A 12085-nucleotide genomic window follows, 5' to 3' on the forward strand; every position below is an offset into this window, starting at 1 on the left:
AGGCTGAGCTGGGCGAGGGCGACGAGCTCTGCCCTCAAGAGCTGTGAGGGGCACACGGGGGCCCCGAGGATGGGCAGGACGTGTCCCCAGGAGCTTCTCCGCGGCAAGCGTACTCACCACGGGCGTGGAGAAGGACGGGAGCAAGGCCTTCCTCTGCGGCGGGATCCGGTAGTTCTGGTACAGCAGCATCCCGTACTGCAGGGGGAGGTCGGGGTCAACCACGGGCCCGAGCCCCCGAGCCCCCGAGCCCCCCAGGCCCAGAACGTGGCAACGTCACGCTGAGTACGGAACGGGGAGCAGAACCCCCCGCCGCCCCCGCGGGCACACAGCCTCGCTCCTGCGCGACGGCCGCCTGCGGGGCTCAGGGGGTGAAGCGTCTGCCTTCAGCTCAGGTTGGGATCCCAGGGTCCTGGGGTCAAGTCCTGCATCGGGCTCCCTGCTCAGGGGGGCGTCTGCTTCTCCCTCGGCCTCTGCCTCTGCCTCTGCTCATGCCCTCTCTCCCTCTAGCCCCGCTCTCTTGGAAAATAAGCACTGTCTTTAAAAAAAAAATGTAGGAAAGGAAGACAGGCTGGCGGGACACATGGAAACTAGGAAACGTCAGGCTTAAGCACAAATGTCATTAATCGTCTACCAAAGGGCGTGCTTCCCAACAAATACTCCAATTAGAGCGTGACGATGGTCAGAGGGGGAAACACGATTACGTGATGCTCGTCAGAGGCGCGGCCTGGACACAAGGACCCAGACAGGCCGAAGAATCGCGCCAACGCGGCTGGGGAACACGGACGTACGCACGGCAACGTCAGGGCCCCCGGACCGCAGGGCAGGCAGCGCTGCTGCAGGTGACAAGGACCGAAGGATCCACAGGAAGACGTGGAGCTAATCACACGCACACGCATGCATGCGGGTACACGCGTGTTCACGGGTGCAGACGTGCACGTCACACGCACATGCGCAAGTGCCCTGAATCGAGTCATTATACAAACATGACAAACAGCAACTAGAGGAAGCATTTTCGTCTGAGACATGGCTGGAAATGTCGGGCTTAAGTCAATGACGTGAGCGTCGCTTCCAACAGATCCGAAAGGTCATGGAGCTAAGGCCAAAGAAACAGGAAGGGAAACCGCGTGCACACACGGGCACGGGCACGCGCACACGGGCGCACACCCGCCTCAGGAGCGCCCGGGACCGCTCTCCCTCCAGGAACTCACCAGGGACGCCTCCTCCACCCGCGAGCTGTCTAACTGGCTTGTCTTCAGTATAAAACTGTTTCACGGGCATGACCGTCTTTAAATATTACTTTTGCCTTAATTATTAAAGAAGTTGTATATTTCCGACACTTCTCTCTTGTGGTTCCGTGATCATTAATTCTTGTTTTTTTTCTCACTTAAATAACTCCGCCAGCCGTCACAGTGCGAGCGTCATCGGTACACGTGCTTGACGATTCTTTAGTTTGTTAACCTTCTGCGCGCAACCGTGGCACAAATCACGTAATATTATTTTCCCTTTTACTCTAGGTGAGTGGATTTTAAGGAAATACTTATGGCCCAATCAACACCTTCCTCTGTTGCTTGGAAAGAAGAACGTCTGGCCGGAGAAACACCTGCCCCCTTCTTGGCGACGTGCTGTTTCCTGTTCACACCTGTCTGAGCGTGACAGTCTCGGACGCTTTTCTCAGAGAAGCGTGAGTGACGGCTCAGGAGGGACCGCAGAGACGGCAGCTCACGGCTGCACAACGTTGACGTGCGCCATGTCTGGAAACCACCTCCCCGTACGGGACGTTAGCGCGGTGAACGCACAACAGAAATAACACCCAGACCCCTTTCTCTCGGAATTTAATTAAACATTTAGCCTTTACGTTCTTAAGCGAGATAGGATATAGGTTCATGTCCTTGGGCAAAGGCTGCATGAAGGCTTAGGGTCACGGCCAGAGAAGGGGCCTCACACGTTGCCAGGCAGAGCTCCAGGCACGCGGAGCGCGGGAGAGGACGCGCTGCTGCCTCAGGGAGCTGCAGTCGGACAGGCCACGTGCAGACAAGCAGCAGTGTGACCCGGTTATTAAGAGAAGAAACCCTAACTGTGTGCACGGTGAGGGCAAGTCTCCGCTTATGGGGCCAGGTGTGAGCTGGTTCTTGAGGGACAAGCACCAGGGCGGCGACCGACCCCTCTGCAAGCCGTGTGGTTCCACGGGCGGTCACAGTCCACGTGACGCACGGGCTAAAGGTTCCTGGGGGGATCCCTGGGTGGCTCAGCAGTTTAGAGCCTGCCTTTGGCCCAGGGTGCAATCCTGGAGTCCCGGGATCGAGTCCTGAGTCGGGCTCCCTGCATGGAGCCTGCTCCTCCCTCCTCCTGTGTCTCTGCCTCTCTCTCTCTATGTCTATCATAAATAAATAAATAAATAAATAAATAAATAAATAAATAAATAAATAAATAAATAAATCTTAAAAAAATCTTTTTAAAGGTTCCTGGGAGCTTAGGAGAATTTTTTTTTTTTTAAATGTGCTTGAGTTTCTCCTTCTGGATTTTCTAGCCAACTTTAAGGTTTCCTTTGTTTTTGCACACATTTCCTTTTTTTTTTATGAATTTATTTTCTATTGGTGTTCAATTTGCCAGCATATAGCATAACACCCAGTACTCATCCCATCAAGTGCCCCCCTCAGTGCCTGTCACCCACTCACCCCCACCCCCCGCCCACCTCCCCTTCTACCACCCCTAGTTCGTTTCCCAGAGTCAGGAGTCTCTCATGTGCTGTCTCCCTTTCTGATATTTCCTACTCATTTTTTTCTCCTTTTCCCTTTATTCCCTTTCACTATTTTTTATATTCCCCAAATGGATGAGACCATATAATGTGTGTCCTTCTCCGACTGACTTATTTCACTCAGCATCATACCCTCCAGTTCCATCCACGTCGAAGCAAATGGTGGGTATTTGTCGTTTCTAATGGCTGAGGAATGTCCCACTGTACACAGAGACCACAGCTTCTCTATCCATCATCCTTGATGGACACCGAGGCTCCTTCCACAGTCTGGCTATGGTGGACATTGCTCCTTTTGACGTGAAAATACCACAGCAGGTAGGTAGGTAAGCACGGCAGGTGTTTCCTCTTCCCGTTTTAAAAATTACCGGGTTTTATGTGCCTTCGTTTCTGGCCTCAACGTATTCCCCTCGTCCCGTTCCCACCGTTGACGCAGGTGTAGCTGGGAAGCCTGTCACCCAGCACAGGGGGACGCGCAGGGGCGGGGAGGGACGGCGCAGGGCTGGACTTTCCGACGGCTTCGGAGCAGAGCGCCGTGGGCGTCCTTGGGGGCGCCTGCTCCTGACGGACACAAACTGCACCGTGTGCTGCTGCGTGTCTACAGCCAGCCTGGGGTCCCGAAACCCGCACTCACGAGGCCAGCCTCTCTCTCGGGGCGGAATTTCTACGGCAGTTTCAGAAACTTGCAGGGAACAGCGGCCAAGGTTAGAGCTCCCTCCACGGCCCATACGGCAGTGGGATTATTTAACAGACCACATAATAGGACGGAGGGAGGATCAGCAGCAGCCACTGCCTGCCGGCTTTACCCCCAAGCCTGTCTGAGGGCAGCGACGCCCGTTTCCTCCTGGGTGGGCTCAAGCTCCTCCGACGAGCACCCGGGACGGCCTTAGAGGCACAGAGAGGTCCCAGGTGGCTCTCAAGGTGTCGTCTCTCTCCAACAGGGCCCGGGGTTCCAGCACGGCGCGGACGGCTACTGCAGGACGCCCCGCCAGGCAGGCGGGCCTCCGGGATACACCCGGGCAGCGGCTGGGGCAGGGACCAAGGACCCTCTGGGTGTCTTCTGCTTCTACCAGGTGAGGACGCGCTCATCTGACCCCCTCTGGGGAACAGGGCAGTCTGGGGGCCAGAGCTCAGGGGACCTGCCAACACTTTCTACAGACAAGACCGGGCAACTGGGAAAAGGTCCAACGTCTCCCCAGCCCGGGACCCCTGGAGGCCCGAGACCCAGACTCTCTGAGGTCCAAGCTGCCACCTGCCGACCCTGCCGGCCCTGGGTCACTGCCAGGCTTGCCCAGCACACCCCGCAGACGAGAGGGAGAGGTGGCTTCCATGAAGAAAGGACACACGGAGTTTGGGTTGGTTCCTGCCGTCATTCGGCTCAGTTTTCCCAAGCATCTATTACGTTCCGGGCGTCGGGCTCCCTGAGAGGACTTCGGGGGCACCAGGCAAGGTGATGTCCAGGCCGCGACCGGGCACAGGGCAAGCCTGGGGGGGGGGGGGGCGGGTGGACTTCTCCTGGTCAGACCCCCGGGGCTGCTTGTCGGGGGCTGGACAGAGGAATGCCGGAGTCTGTGCTCACGGCTTGAGAGAACAGGAGGCACTTTATCAGGTTCCCCGTGGCGTCAAACAGCCCCGACGCCTGAAGAAAATACACCCCACGGTGACGGTAACGTGGGGACGCAGGCGAGAGCCTACGGGTACAGGACTGGGTCTTCTGACCCCGCAGCCTGCTCTCAGACGGGACAGGGAGGGGGAACGAGGTAAGGAGATGTCACGCGGGACGAGGCCTGCTGGGTGGCGGCAGGACACCTTGGTGCATAACCATTGAGGTGCAACTCGGCTTCCATGGCACCTGCCGTGGCCCAGGGAGGATGCTGACGGCGTGGACGTCACCCAGCTGCGGTGGGGGATGGGGGTTGCGCGTGCGAAGTAGCGCGGAGCCCGGCTCACAGCAAGTGCTCCCAAACGTTCCTAAAAGCACGCTAGTGCCCCACGGGACACGCCCGCCCCAGGCGCTGATCATCACGCCGGGTATTACGGTCGCTGCTCGGCCTTCGCACTTCCCTTCCCGGGCCTGGTCATTATGCCAGCGTCCGGGGACAGTCCCGCTCTGTCCTGCTCTGCCCCGTCCACAGGCCCTGCTTCCTCATGCAGGAAGCCAAGAGGCTGAGCTTGCCGTCGGGACGTACTGTGTGTTACCCCCAAGCACCTAACCTCCAGCGTCACATGTGTGTGTCCACCCGCTTTCCTGCTTTTCCCAAAATAGCCTATATATCCGTAGATCCAAAAAGTAAATAAATAAATCACAGAAAAAAAAAATAAATCACAGAACCCCAGCAGACGTCCAGGGCTTCCCTCCACCTCTGCCCCGGTTCCCGGAGCTGTGCCCGCTGTGCCCACCAGCAGCCTCCCGAACGCTCCCATCACACCGGCAAACGCACGGGTGTATTTTCACTTCTCCTTTCCTTATCCCGACAACGAAGGTGGCACTTCGCACGTTGATTCTTAACGCCCTGGAAAGCTCCCCACAGCTCGCTAGAGAGACCCCGGTTCTCTGCGTGACCGAGGGCCGCGCCTCCCAAGGCTGTGCCGTGGCACCGAGCTGGCTCGGAAAGGGGGCGCCTCCGTCTGCAACGCCCTCTACCAGCCCTGACGTCGCCGCTCCGATTCGGAAACAATGACATTTTCCACGTAACCCCTCTGCGTCTTATCGGAAGCAAAAATAAAACAAGACACGGTTCTGGGGAACAGGGGTTTGCGGGACGCCCAGCCTTGGAGCTTATGTCCCCAGGGTCTCCCAGGGGTCGTGAGCTGTGCCTCCCTCGGCTCACGCGTTTCTCCAAGTGGCTCCGTGCCGACTCCCTGCCCGGCTGAGAGCTTCCGCACAGGCTGCGGTTTCACAGAGAGATCCCGAGCCCCCTTGCACAGGTCGGCCACAGCGGACCGAGCCAGCCTCTCCTCCAGACCCCGTGACAGTCCCCCTGTCCACCAGCTTGCACGACCTTAGGGAGCTGCAGACGCGCGGGGCATGTGTGCACACAAAGGGACGTTTTGTGGGAACGCAGTGAGGTGTGCTGTCCCGGGACACGCTTCGCCTCTGCTGCAGAGCCACAGGAAGCCACCGCGGCAGTGACGAGGGCACCGACCCGCCCGGGGTTCCTGTAAGAGCGCGCTGTCGGGGGCGCTGCGTCCCTCGGGCAGTTCGGCAAGCTGCACGGCGGGGCGCGTTCCCTCGGGGGGCCTGGCTTTTCGGGAGGCCGAGAGCCTGATGCTCAGTCTCGGAAATGACCGACCGTCCTGATGAGCTATCCCCGTCTCCCCATCAGGTCTCTCTATTCCTATCTCTCTAGGCCACCGGCTCGCAACCGGCGCAGGCCCCCGCTCCCAGGCCCCTGGGGAGCCTGGTCACGCCCAGCCGGGCTGTCTCTACGGGCCGGGGTGCTCCCGGCATCCAGTGGGCGAAGCAGGGGTGTGGCCCGCATCCCATCCCGCCTCCGAACGTCAGGAGCCGAGGCTGGGAGCCGGTTCTGGTCTTTCCAATGGGAGGTCTCCGTGAGAAAGTTCTGAGGCCCGTTTGGGAAGTCGTGGGGGCGCCCGGGGCCGGCCGGGCATCGGGAGGGCTCACGGCGAAGGAAGACACGCACCGGGCGCACGCGCGCGTACCTTGAGCAGCCTGCACGCCGTCATCCAGCACGTCCTCCCCTGCTCGTCTTCGGCACACAGCAGCCGCAGCTCTTTCGTCTCGTTCCTGACTTTGTTTGGCTACGGGGGTAAGAGAGGACCTAATGAGTGCGCCTCGGTGAACGCAACCCCCGCCCGTGTTAGGGCACCAGCCAGCCAGACAAGCAGCGGGCCGAGACCAGAGGGCGCCTCCTCCGCCCGGCACGGGCCAGCCTGCCCACGGGCGGGCGTCATCGCGAGCACTCGGCCAGCTTCCAACAGGGGACACAACCCTCACAGGGCAAGGCAGTGCGTGCAGCAGGGACACGGGTGCGCAGGTCTGTGCAGGGAAAGCTGGATTCAACCGGAGAGCCGGGCCCAGAGAATGGGAGAAAACATGTCTGGTCGCCTCCCAGGAAGCTGGTGGCAGCTGAGGAAGGGCCCGCAGGGCTTGGAGGGGCTCGGCTCTGCAGCCGATCTCAGTGGCCCTAAGGATGGAACGTGAGGAAGGCCCAGAGAATGAGGCCAGTGTCACCCCAGAGAAGGGGGCTGGGGGGCAAGCAGCCTGGGCCAGGCGGGGGCCACAGTCCCAGATGCACTGAGGAGGGATGGAGCTGCCCCAGGCAGAAGCAGCGTTTAGCTGGTGATGGGAGGACCTTGGCAGGTGTGGGCCAGTGGGAAGCGGGGGACGCTGGCCGCCTGGGCTTCCACGGCCCCCAGCTCCACCTCCAGTCCTCCCAAGGCTGCCCGCATGGTGCCTCCCCACGGACCTTGGGTCCTAGCACCCCTGTGATGTCGACACCAAGTGAAGTACAAGCTGGCATTGCTGGGAGCGGCGTGTGGCAGCGGGCTCCTGCTCCCCGGCCTCTGGTCAGGTCGAGGTGGAGCGTGGGCTCAGGAGTCCGCCCAGCTGGGGGCCCCAAGCACACTCACTGGTGGCTGGATGCGAGCAGCGGGGCCGCTTCAGCTCCCACCTATGAGCACTGGCGAAGACGCAGTGAGAGGACGCAGGGAGAACCCTTGGTGGGGGCCCCTGCGCGCGGTCACTCTGCCGTAAACGACACCCACAATGACGATGGCCGGCCTCACCGCAGCCTCACCAGGGGAGGACGTGTGTACACATGCACGGGTGTGCCTGTGTGCATATGTGCGAGTGCATACTGTGTGTCCATGCAGGTGTGTGCGTGTGCACATGTGCATATGTATGCATGCACACTGTGTCCATGAAGGTGTGTCCGTGTGGACAGGTGTGTATATGTCTACATGCGTGTGTTCACGCAGGCATGTGCATGCGCGCACATGGTGCACACGTGTGTCCATGCAGGTATGTGCATGTGCATGCATGTATATGTCTGCACATGTGTGTTCATGCAGGTGTGTGTGTGCGTGTGCACATGTGCATATGTATGTGTGCACACTTTGTATTCATGCAGGTGTGTGCCTGTGTACACATGTGCATATGTATGTGTGCACACTGTGTGTCCATACAGGTGTGTGAGTGTGCACACGTGTGCACATGTGTTCATGCAGGTCTATGTGCATATATGCATATGCACGTGTGCAGACTGTGTGTCCATGTAGGTGTGCGCCTGTGTACACATGTGTACATGTATATGTGCACACTGTGCGTTCATGCAGGGGTGTGTGTGTGCATGGGTGGAAATATGAGCACGTGAGCCCGTGCTCTCACATGCATGTGTGCAGAGGCAGGGCGACCCGTGGACACACCCACTGTCCCGGTGACCGGAAGCCCACAGGGAAAGTGTCAGCTGTGGGCACCCTGGAGGCCACCAGGGGGCAGCAGGCCGGGGGTCACTAAGCCAGGAGCCCAGGGACACACCCGGCCTGTCGTGTCCTGGGAGCCTCCCCGAGGGGCCGGCCACTCGGGGCCTGACGCGTGGCGAGCACCCAGGAGCGCATCCGGCCCCCGTGGAACCGCCTGTTAGAAGGCGAAGGCAAGCAGCGCCCCCGCAAGGACTCGCGGTTGCGCCCGGCGCCCGCGGGCCGAGGTACCTTTATGCAGAAGCCGTGGTCTGTGGGCGCGCCGTACTGCTTCCTGCCGGCGGTCAGGGAGAAGACGCTGCTCTCTTCCAAGCCCGCCAGCAGCTGCAGGTGCCTGGGCTCCTGCGGGAAAGGCTGGTCAGGGCGCGGCCGGGCGCACGCCTTCTGCGCACACGCGCACGCTCCCCTCGGATGTTCCTACGGACCGTGAGCACCTTAGGCACCACGTGCCGACTTAAGACCAAACTGACCCAGGCCTCGCCAAGGAAACCCGCCTCCCAGGACTGTGACACCAGGGGCGCCGGCCTGGCTCGGGGGGTTGTCTGCCTTTGGCGCAGGTCACAATCTTGGGGTCCTGGGCTCGAGCCCCGAGTCGGGCTCGTCTGCTTCTCCCTCTGCCCCTGACCCTGCCCGTGCTCACTCTCATGCTCCCTCCCGGTCTTTCTATCAAATAAATAAAATCTTTACAACAGAAACCAAAGAAATAACGTGTTTGACACTGAGCCATAGCGAAGCCCCGTGACCAAACATTCAAGGTAAAAACCAGGAGAAAACCTGGGGCCTAAAGTCCAAAGTGAAGGGCACACCGCAACACAGGCCACCCCTGCTGCACGGTGTGCAGAGGCCGGCGGCCTGCAGTCTCCCATCGACAGCCTGTCCCATCCTTGTCCCCAACCCTCCTTTGTCCCAGCTCTGCCTCCTGCTCTGGGTTCAGCACCTGCGAGGACGCTGGGGAGTCAGGAAATCAAGCTGCCCTTCACCTGCACCAGAAAGAAGCTGTTCACCTGCCTGAGCCCCTCGTCCCCGGCTCAGATGGGGCTGCCGCGGACTGCCCAGAGCGGCTGGACGGTGGCCTGGTGCCCAGCGCCCTGCCCAGGGTCCCAGCAGGCCCACCCTCCTCTCCTGGCAGGAACCGCGCATGCTCAGCGCACAGTGTGCGGGCACCCTCCTGCTGCGGGGCCTGCTCACAGCACATCACGAGGACCGAGCGGGGGGCCGGAGCAAGCACGGACGCGGACGGTGACCAGCAAGGTGGGCCCCCAACGCCCTAACTCCCCCTGGAGGCCTGCAGCTGTATCTTCCATCTCTTCCCCCCCTTCCCGCTAGAAATGCGCACAGGACTCCAATTTCTTCCCTGCAGTGCCTACAGTAACACGGGCTGCACTGGCAGCCATCCCCCAGCCACCCTCCGGCCACCTTGGCTGCAAACTTCCAAACTATGGAAACTGAGTCGGCGTCCTTCAGGGAGTCAGACCGCCTAGGAGGCTCGGCTCCCAAGCCCCAGAGGGCCCCACTGACGTGGCCAGGAGGCCTGCAGGTCTGTGCTGTCACCTGGTTTCTGAGGGAGACCAGAGGGCCAGGAACCCGGAATTAGCTTCACAAATCATCACAAGCCCGGAGGACCCTGACACGCATTTTCACGTCCACTCTGAATGCGGCCGGCCTGGTGTGACGGGGGTGGCAGTGGTGGCTTTAAAACCCACCTTTGACACTCCCTTCGTGGAGCAATAAAGGCCCGATCTCCGCAAACACACGTACAGCTTTCTCCACGACTTCCTCCCCAGCTCCTTCACGTGCAAAAACCCCTGGATTTCAGGACAGCTACTGGAGTTCAGAAAGTTCTGTTGAAGAGATTTTTAAAAGTCAGATAATGCTGCCGTTAGAAGCATGAGAGCAGGTGCGTTACACCGGCATCGCTAACATTTTGACGTTTCCTGGATTATAAAAATATTCTTTTTTTGGTCCAATGAAGCATTTCCAAATGATAGTTTTCCTTTCAAAAATCTTAAGACCCACCTAAGCTGGTGTGCAGGGAACATAATCAATATTTAAGCACACAGGAGCCAATGGGCCTTTGTAACACTGACGAGAAAACCCAGGAAGTCACAGATTTCCATATGAGATGTACGTAAGGGCGCCGCCTTTTATCCTGGTTTTCCATGAAACATGCGGTCTGATCATCAGAGTTAGGGCGACAGGGGGCGCCGGGAGTAAGCAGGTCACTTTCATCGTGTGCCCCTCCACGGAAAGGTGTGCTAACAGTTCTCTCTGGAAATACTTCAGTGAGGCCACTGACCCCGCTAAGCCCTCTCACATGCAGGCACGTTCTTGTCGGGAAACAGAGGTCAAGAGCCAGGTCCGGGAGCGAAGCTGGAGCAGTGACATGGGGGGGTCCTCTCCGTTGGACTGTGAGGGGACACAGCTCCTCCCGCAGGTGGGACAGAGTCTCACACACCCTTGCCAAGCACAAGAGCCATCCCAGATCAGGCGGTGAGCCCTGATCCCTTACGGGGATCCCTGTCACCCTTACGGTGCACGGCCCATGAGAACCACATGGCAACAAACAACTCTTGCCAGAAGAGTCAAATCCTATGGTCGGGGGCTTCAGAGGAGACACCAGAACAGAGCTCTGAAGCCCTCACCCTTCGGGAGGTGAGAATAGCCCTGGTGATCCAGAGAGCAGACAAGGGAGGGTCGTGGGGAGACTTTGTAGGAACTAACTTTTAGTGGATTCTCGTAACTGGATGCCGCCTGGCGGGTGCTGGCTGCCCTCATGAATGGCCTGTTCTCTCACTGAACACGCTGTAGACAGACACATTTTTCCAGGCACAGCAGGAATATTCCCCTTCCCGACTTCCCTGGAAGAGCCTGAGCAGCACCCAGCCAGGGGAGTCCAGGGGTGTGTGTGCCATTGGGAGGCGCTGGGGAAAAGCCAGGTTTTCTTGGAACAGGACTTTAGAAGGCAGAGGGAAAATTAAGACAGACGCAAATCTAATTTTAATGCACAACATGCTACCTTTTAAAGGGTTTTATGGCAGCCCAATCCTTTTTCACTATAAGGGGGCACAGTATCTCTGTAGAGATCCCCAGGGTGGTGGCCTGACCCTGGACCCGCACTCCAGAGGAGCCTCGAGGAGAACACGCCAGCCTGTGGCCTCTCCCTTTTGCTCACGTTGCTTCTAACTCACAGGAAGCTTATCCTGTTTATAAGTGCTTGTTTTGCTTTGAAGGGGCCTGGCTGCACACACATTTCCCAGGTCAACATTTATTTCTGGTTACTCTAAACCCCGCCGGGAGCCAAGCCTAATACGTGATGAAGAATGCAAGCAACCCCATCAAGGTTTTGTGGGGCTGCGACTGCAGCTCGAGAGGACTTGCACCCAGAAAACCTAGCAGAAGTCTCTTCCCGCTCAGTACCTGCAAAAGCTGGCTGTGACCGCCATTTGACTGCTGGCACCAAGTAACCATCTGCTCTGGGAAGAAATTCTAAGGAAACAGGAAAATAAATACAGTGAAAGTTAGTTTTCTAAGGTGGGGAAAAGCATGCTTGCGGGGGTGCCAATACTAAAAACATTCCTACAAGTGGGTGCATGTCTGTATTTAAAAGGACGATCTCTTTTCCTCCCTTATCCCATGGTGGAAACCTCTACTTCAAGAAGTTGCCACATTTCCTTAAATGGTAAGCTTGAGGTTGGAATATCTGTCACGTTTAACGTGGATCCACGTCTCTCAGCGCACACCAAGGCGGAGGGCCGCCACACGGTGCCATGAGATACACAACTCTGGGAAACCAAAAGAGGAGGAACACGGTGGCGGAGAAAAGCTTCTTTTGGTACATCACGCAAAATCAGTTATCCTATTTCTTGCTTTCAAATAAAAAAGCAGCCGAAC

At 58.6% G+C, this 12085-nt stretch overlaps 1 protein-coding gene across 1 annotated transcript in view; it reads right to left on the bottom strand.

Annotated features, from left to right (window-relative positions):
• The window catches only part of GRB10 (growth factor receptor bound protein 10), a 154222-nt gene that overhangs the window by 7189 nt on the left and 134948 nt on the right, over positions 1 to 12085 (bottom strand). The window contains 5 exon segments of the mRNA XM_055300820.1: positions 118 to 195; positions 6416 to 6514; positions 8426 to 8536; positions 9898 to 10035; positions 11612 to 11680. Of these exon segments, the coding sequence (XP_055156795.1) occupies positions 118 to 195; positions 6416 to 6514; positions 8426 to 8536; positions 9898 to 10035; positions 11612 to 11680 (495 nt within the window).

The sequence above is a fragment of the Nyctereutes procyonoides genome, unplaced genomic scaffold (genome assembly GCF_905146905.1).
Source record: "Nyctereutes procyonoides isolate TBG_1078 unplaced genomic scaffold, NYPRO_anot_genome, whole genome shotgun sequence".
Lineage (NCBI taxonomy): Eukaryota > Metazoa > Chordata > Mammalia > Carnivora > Canidae > Nyctereutes > Nyctereutes procyonoides.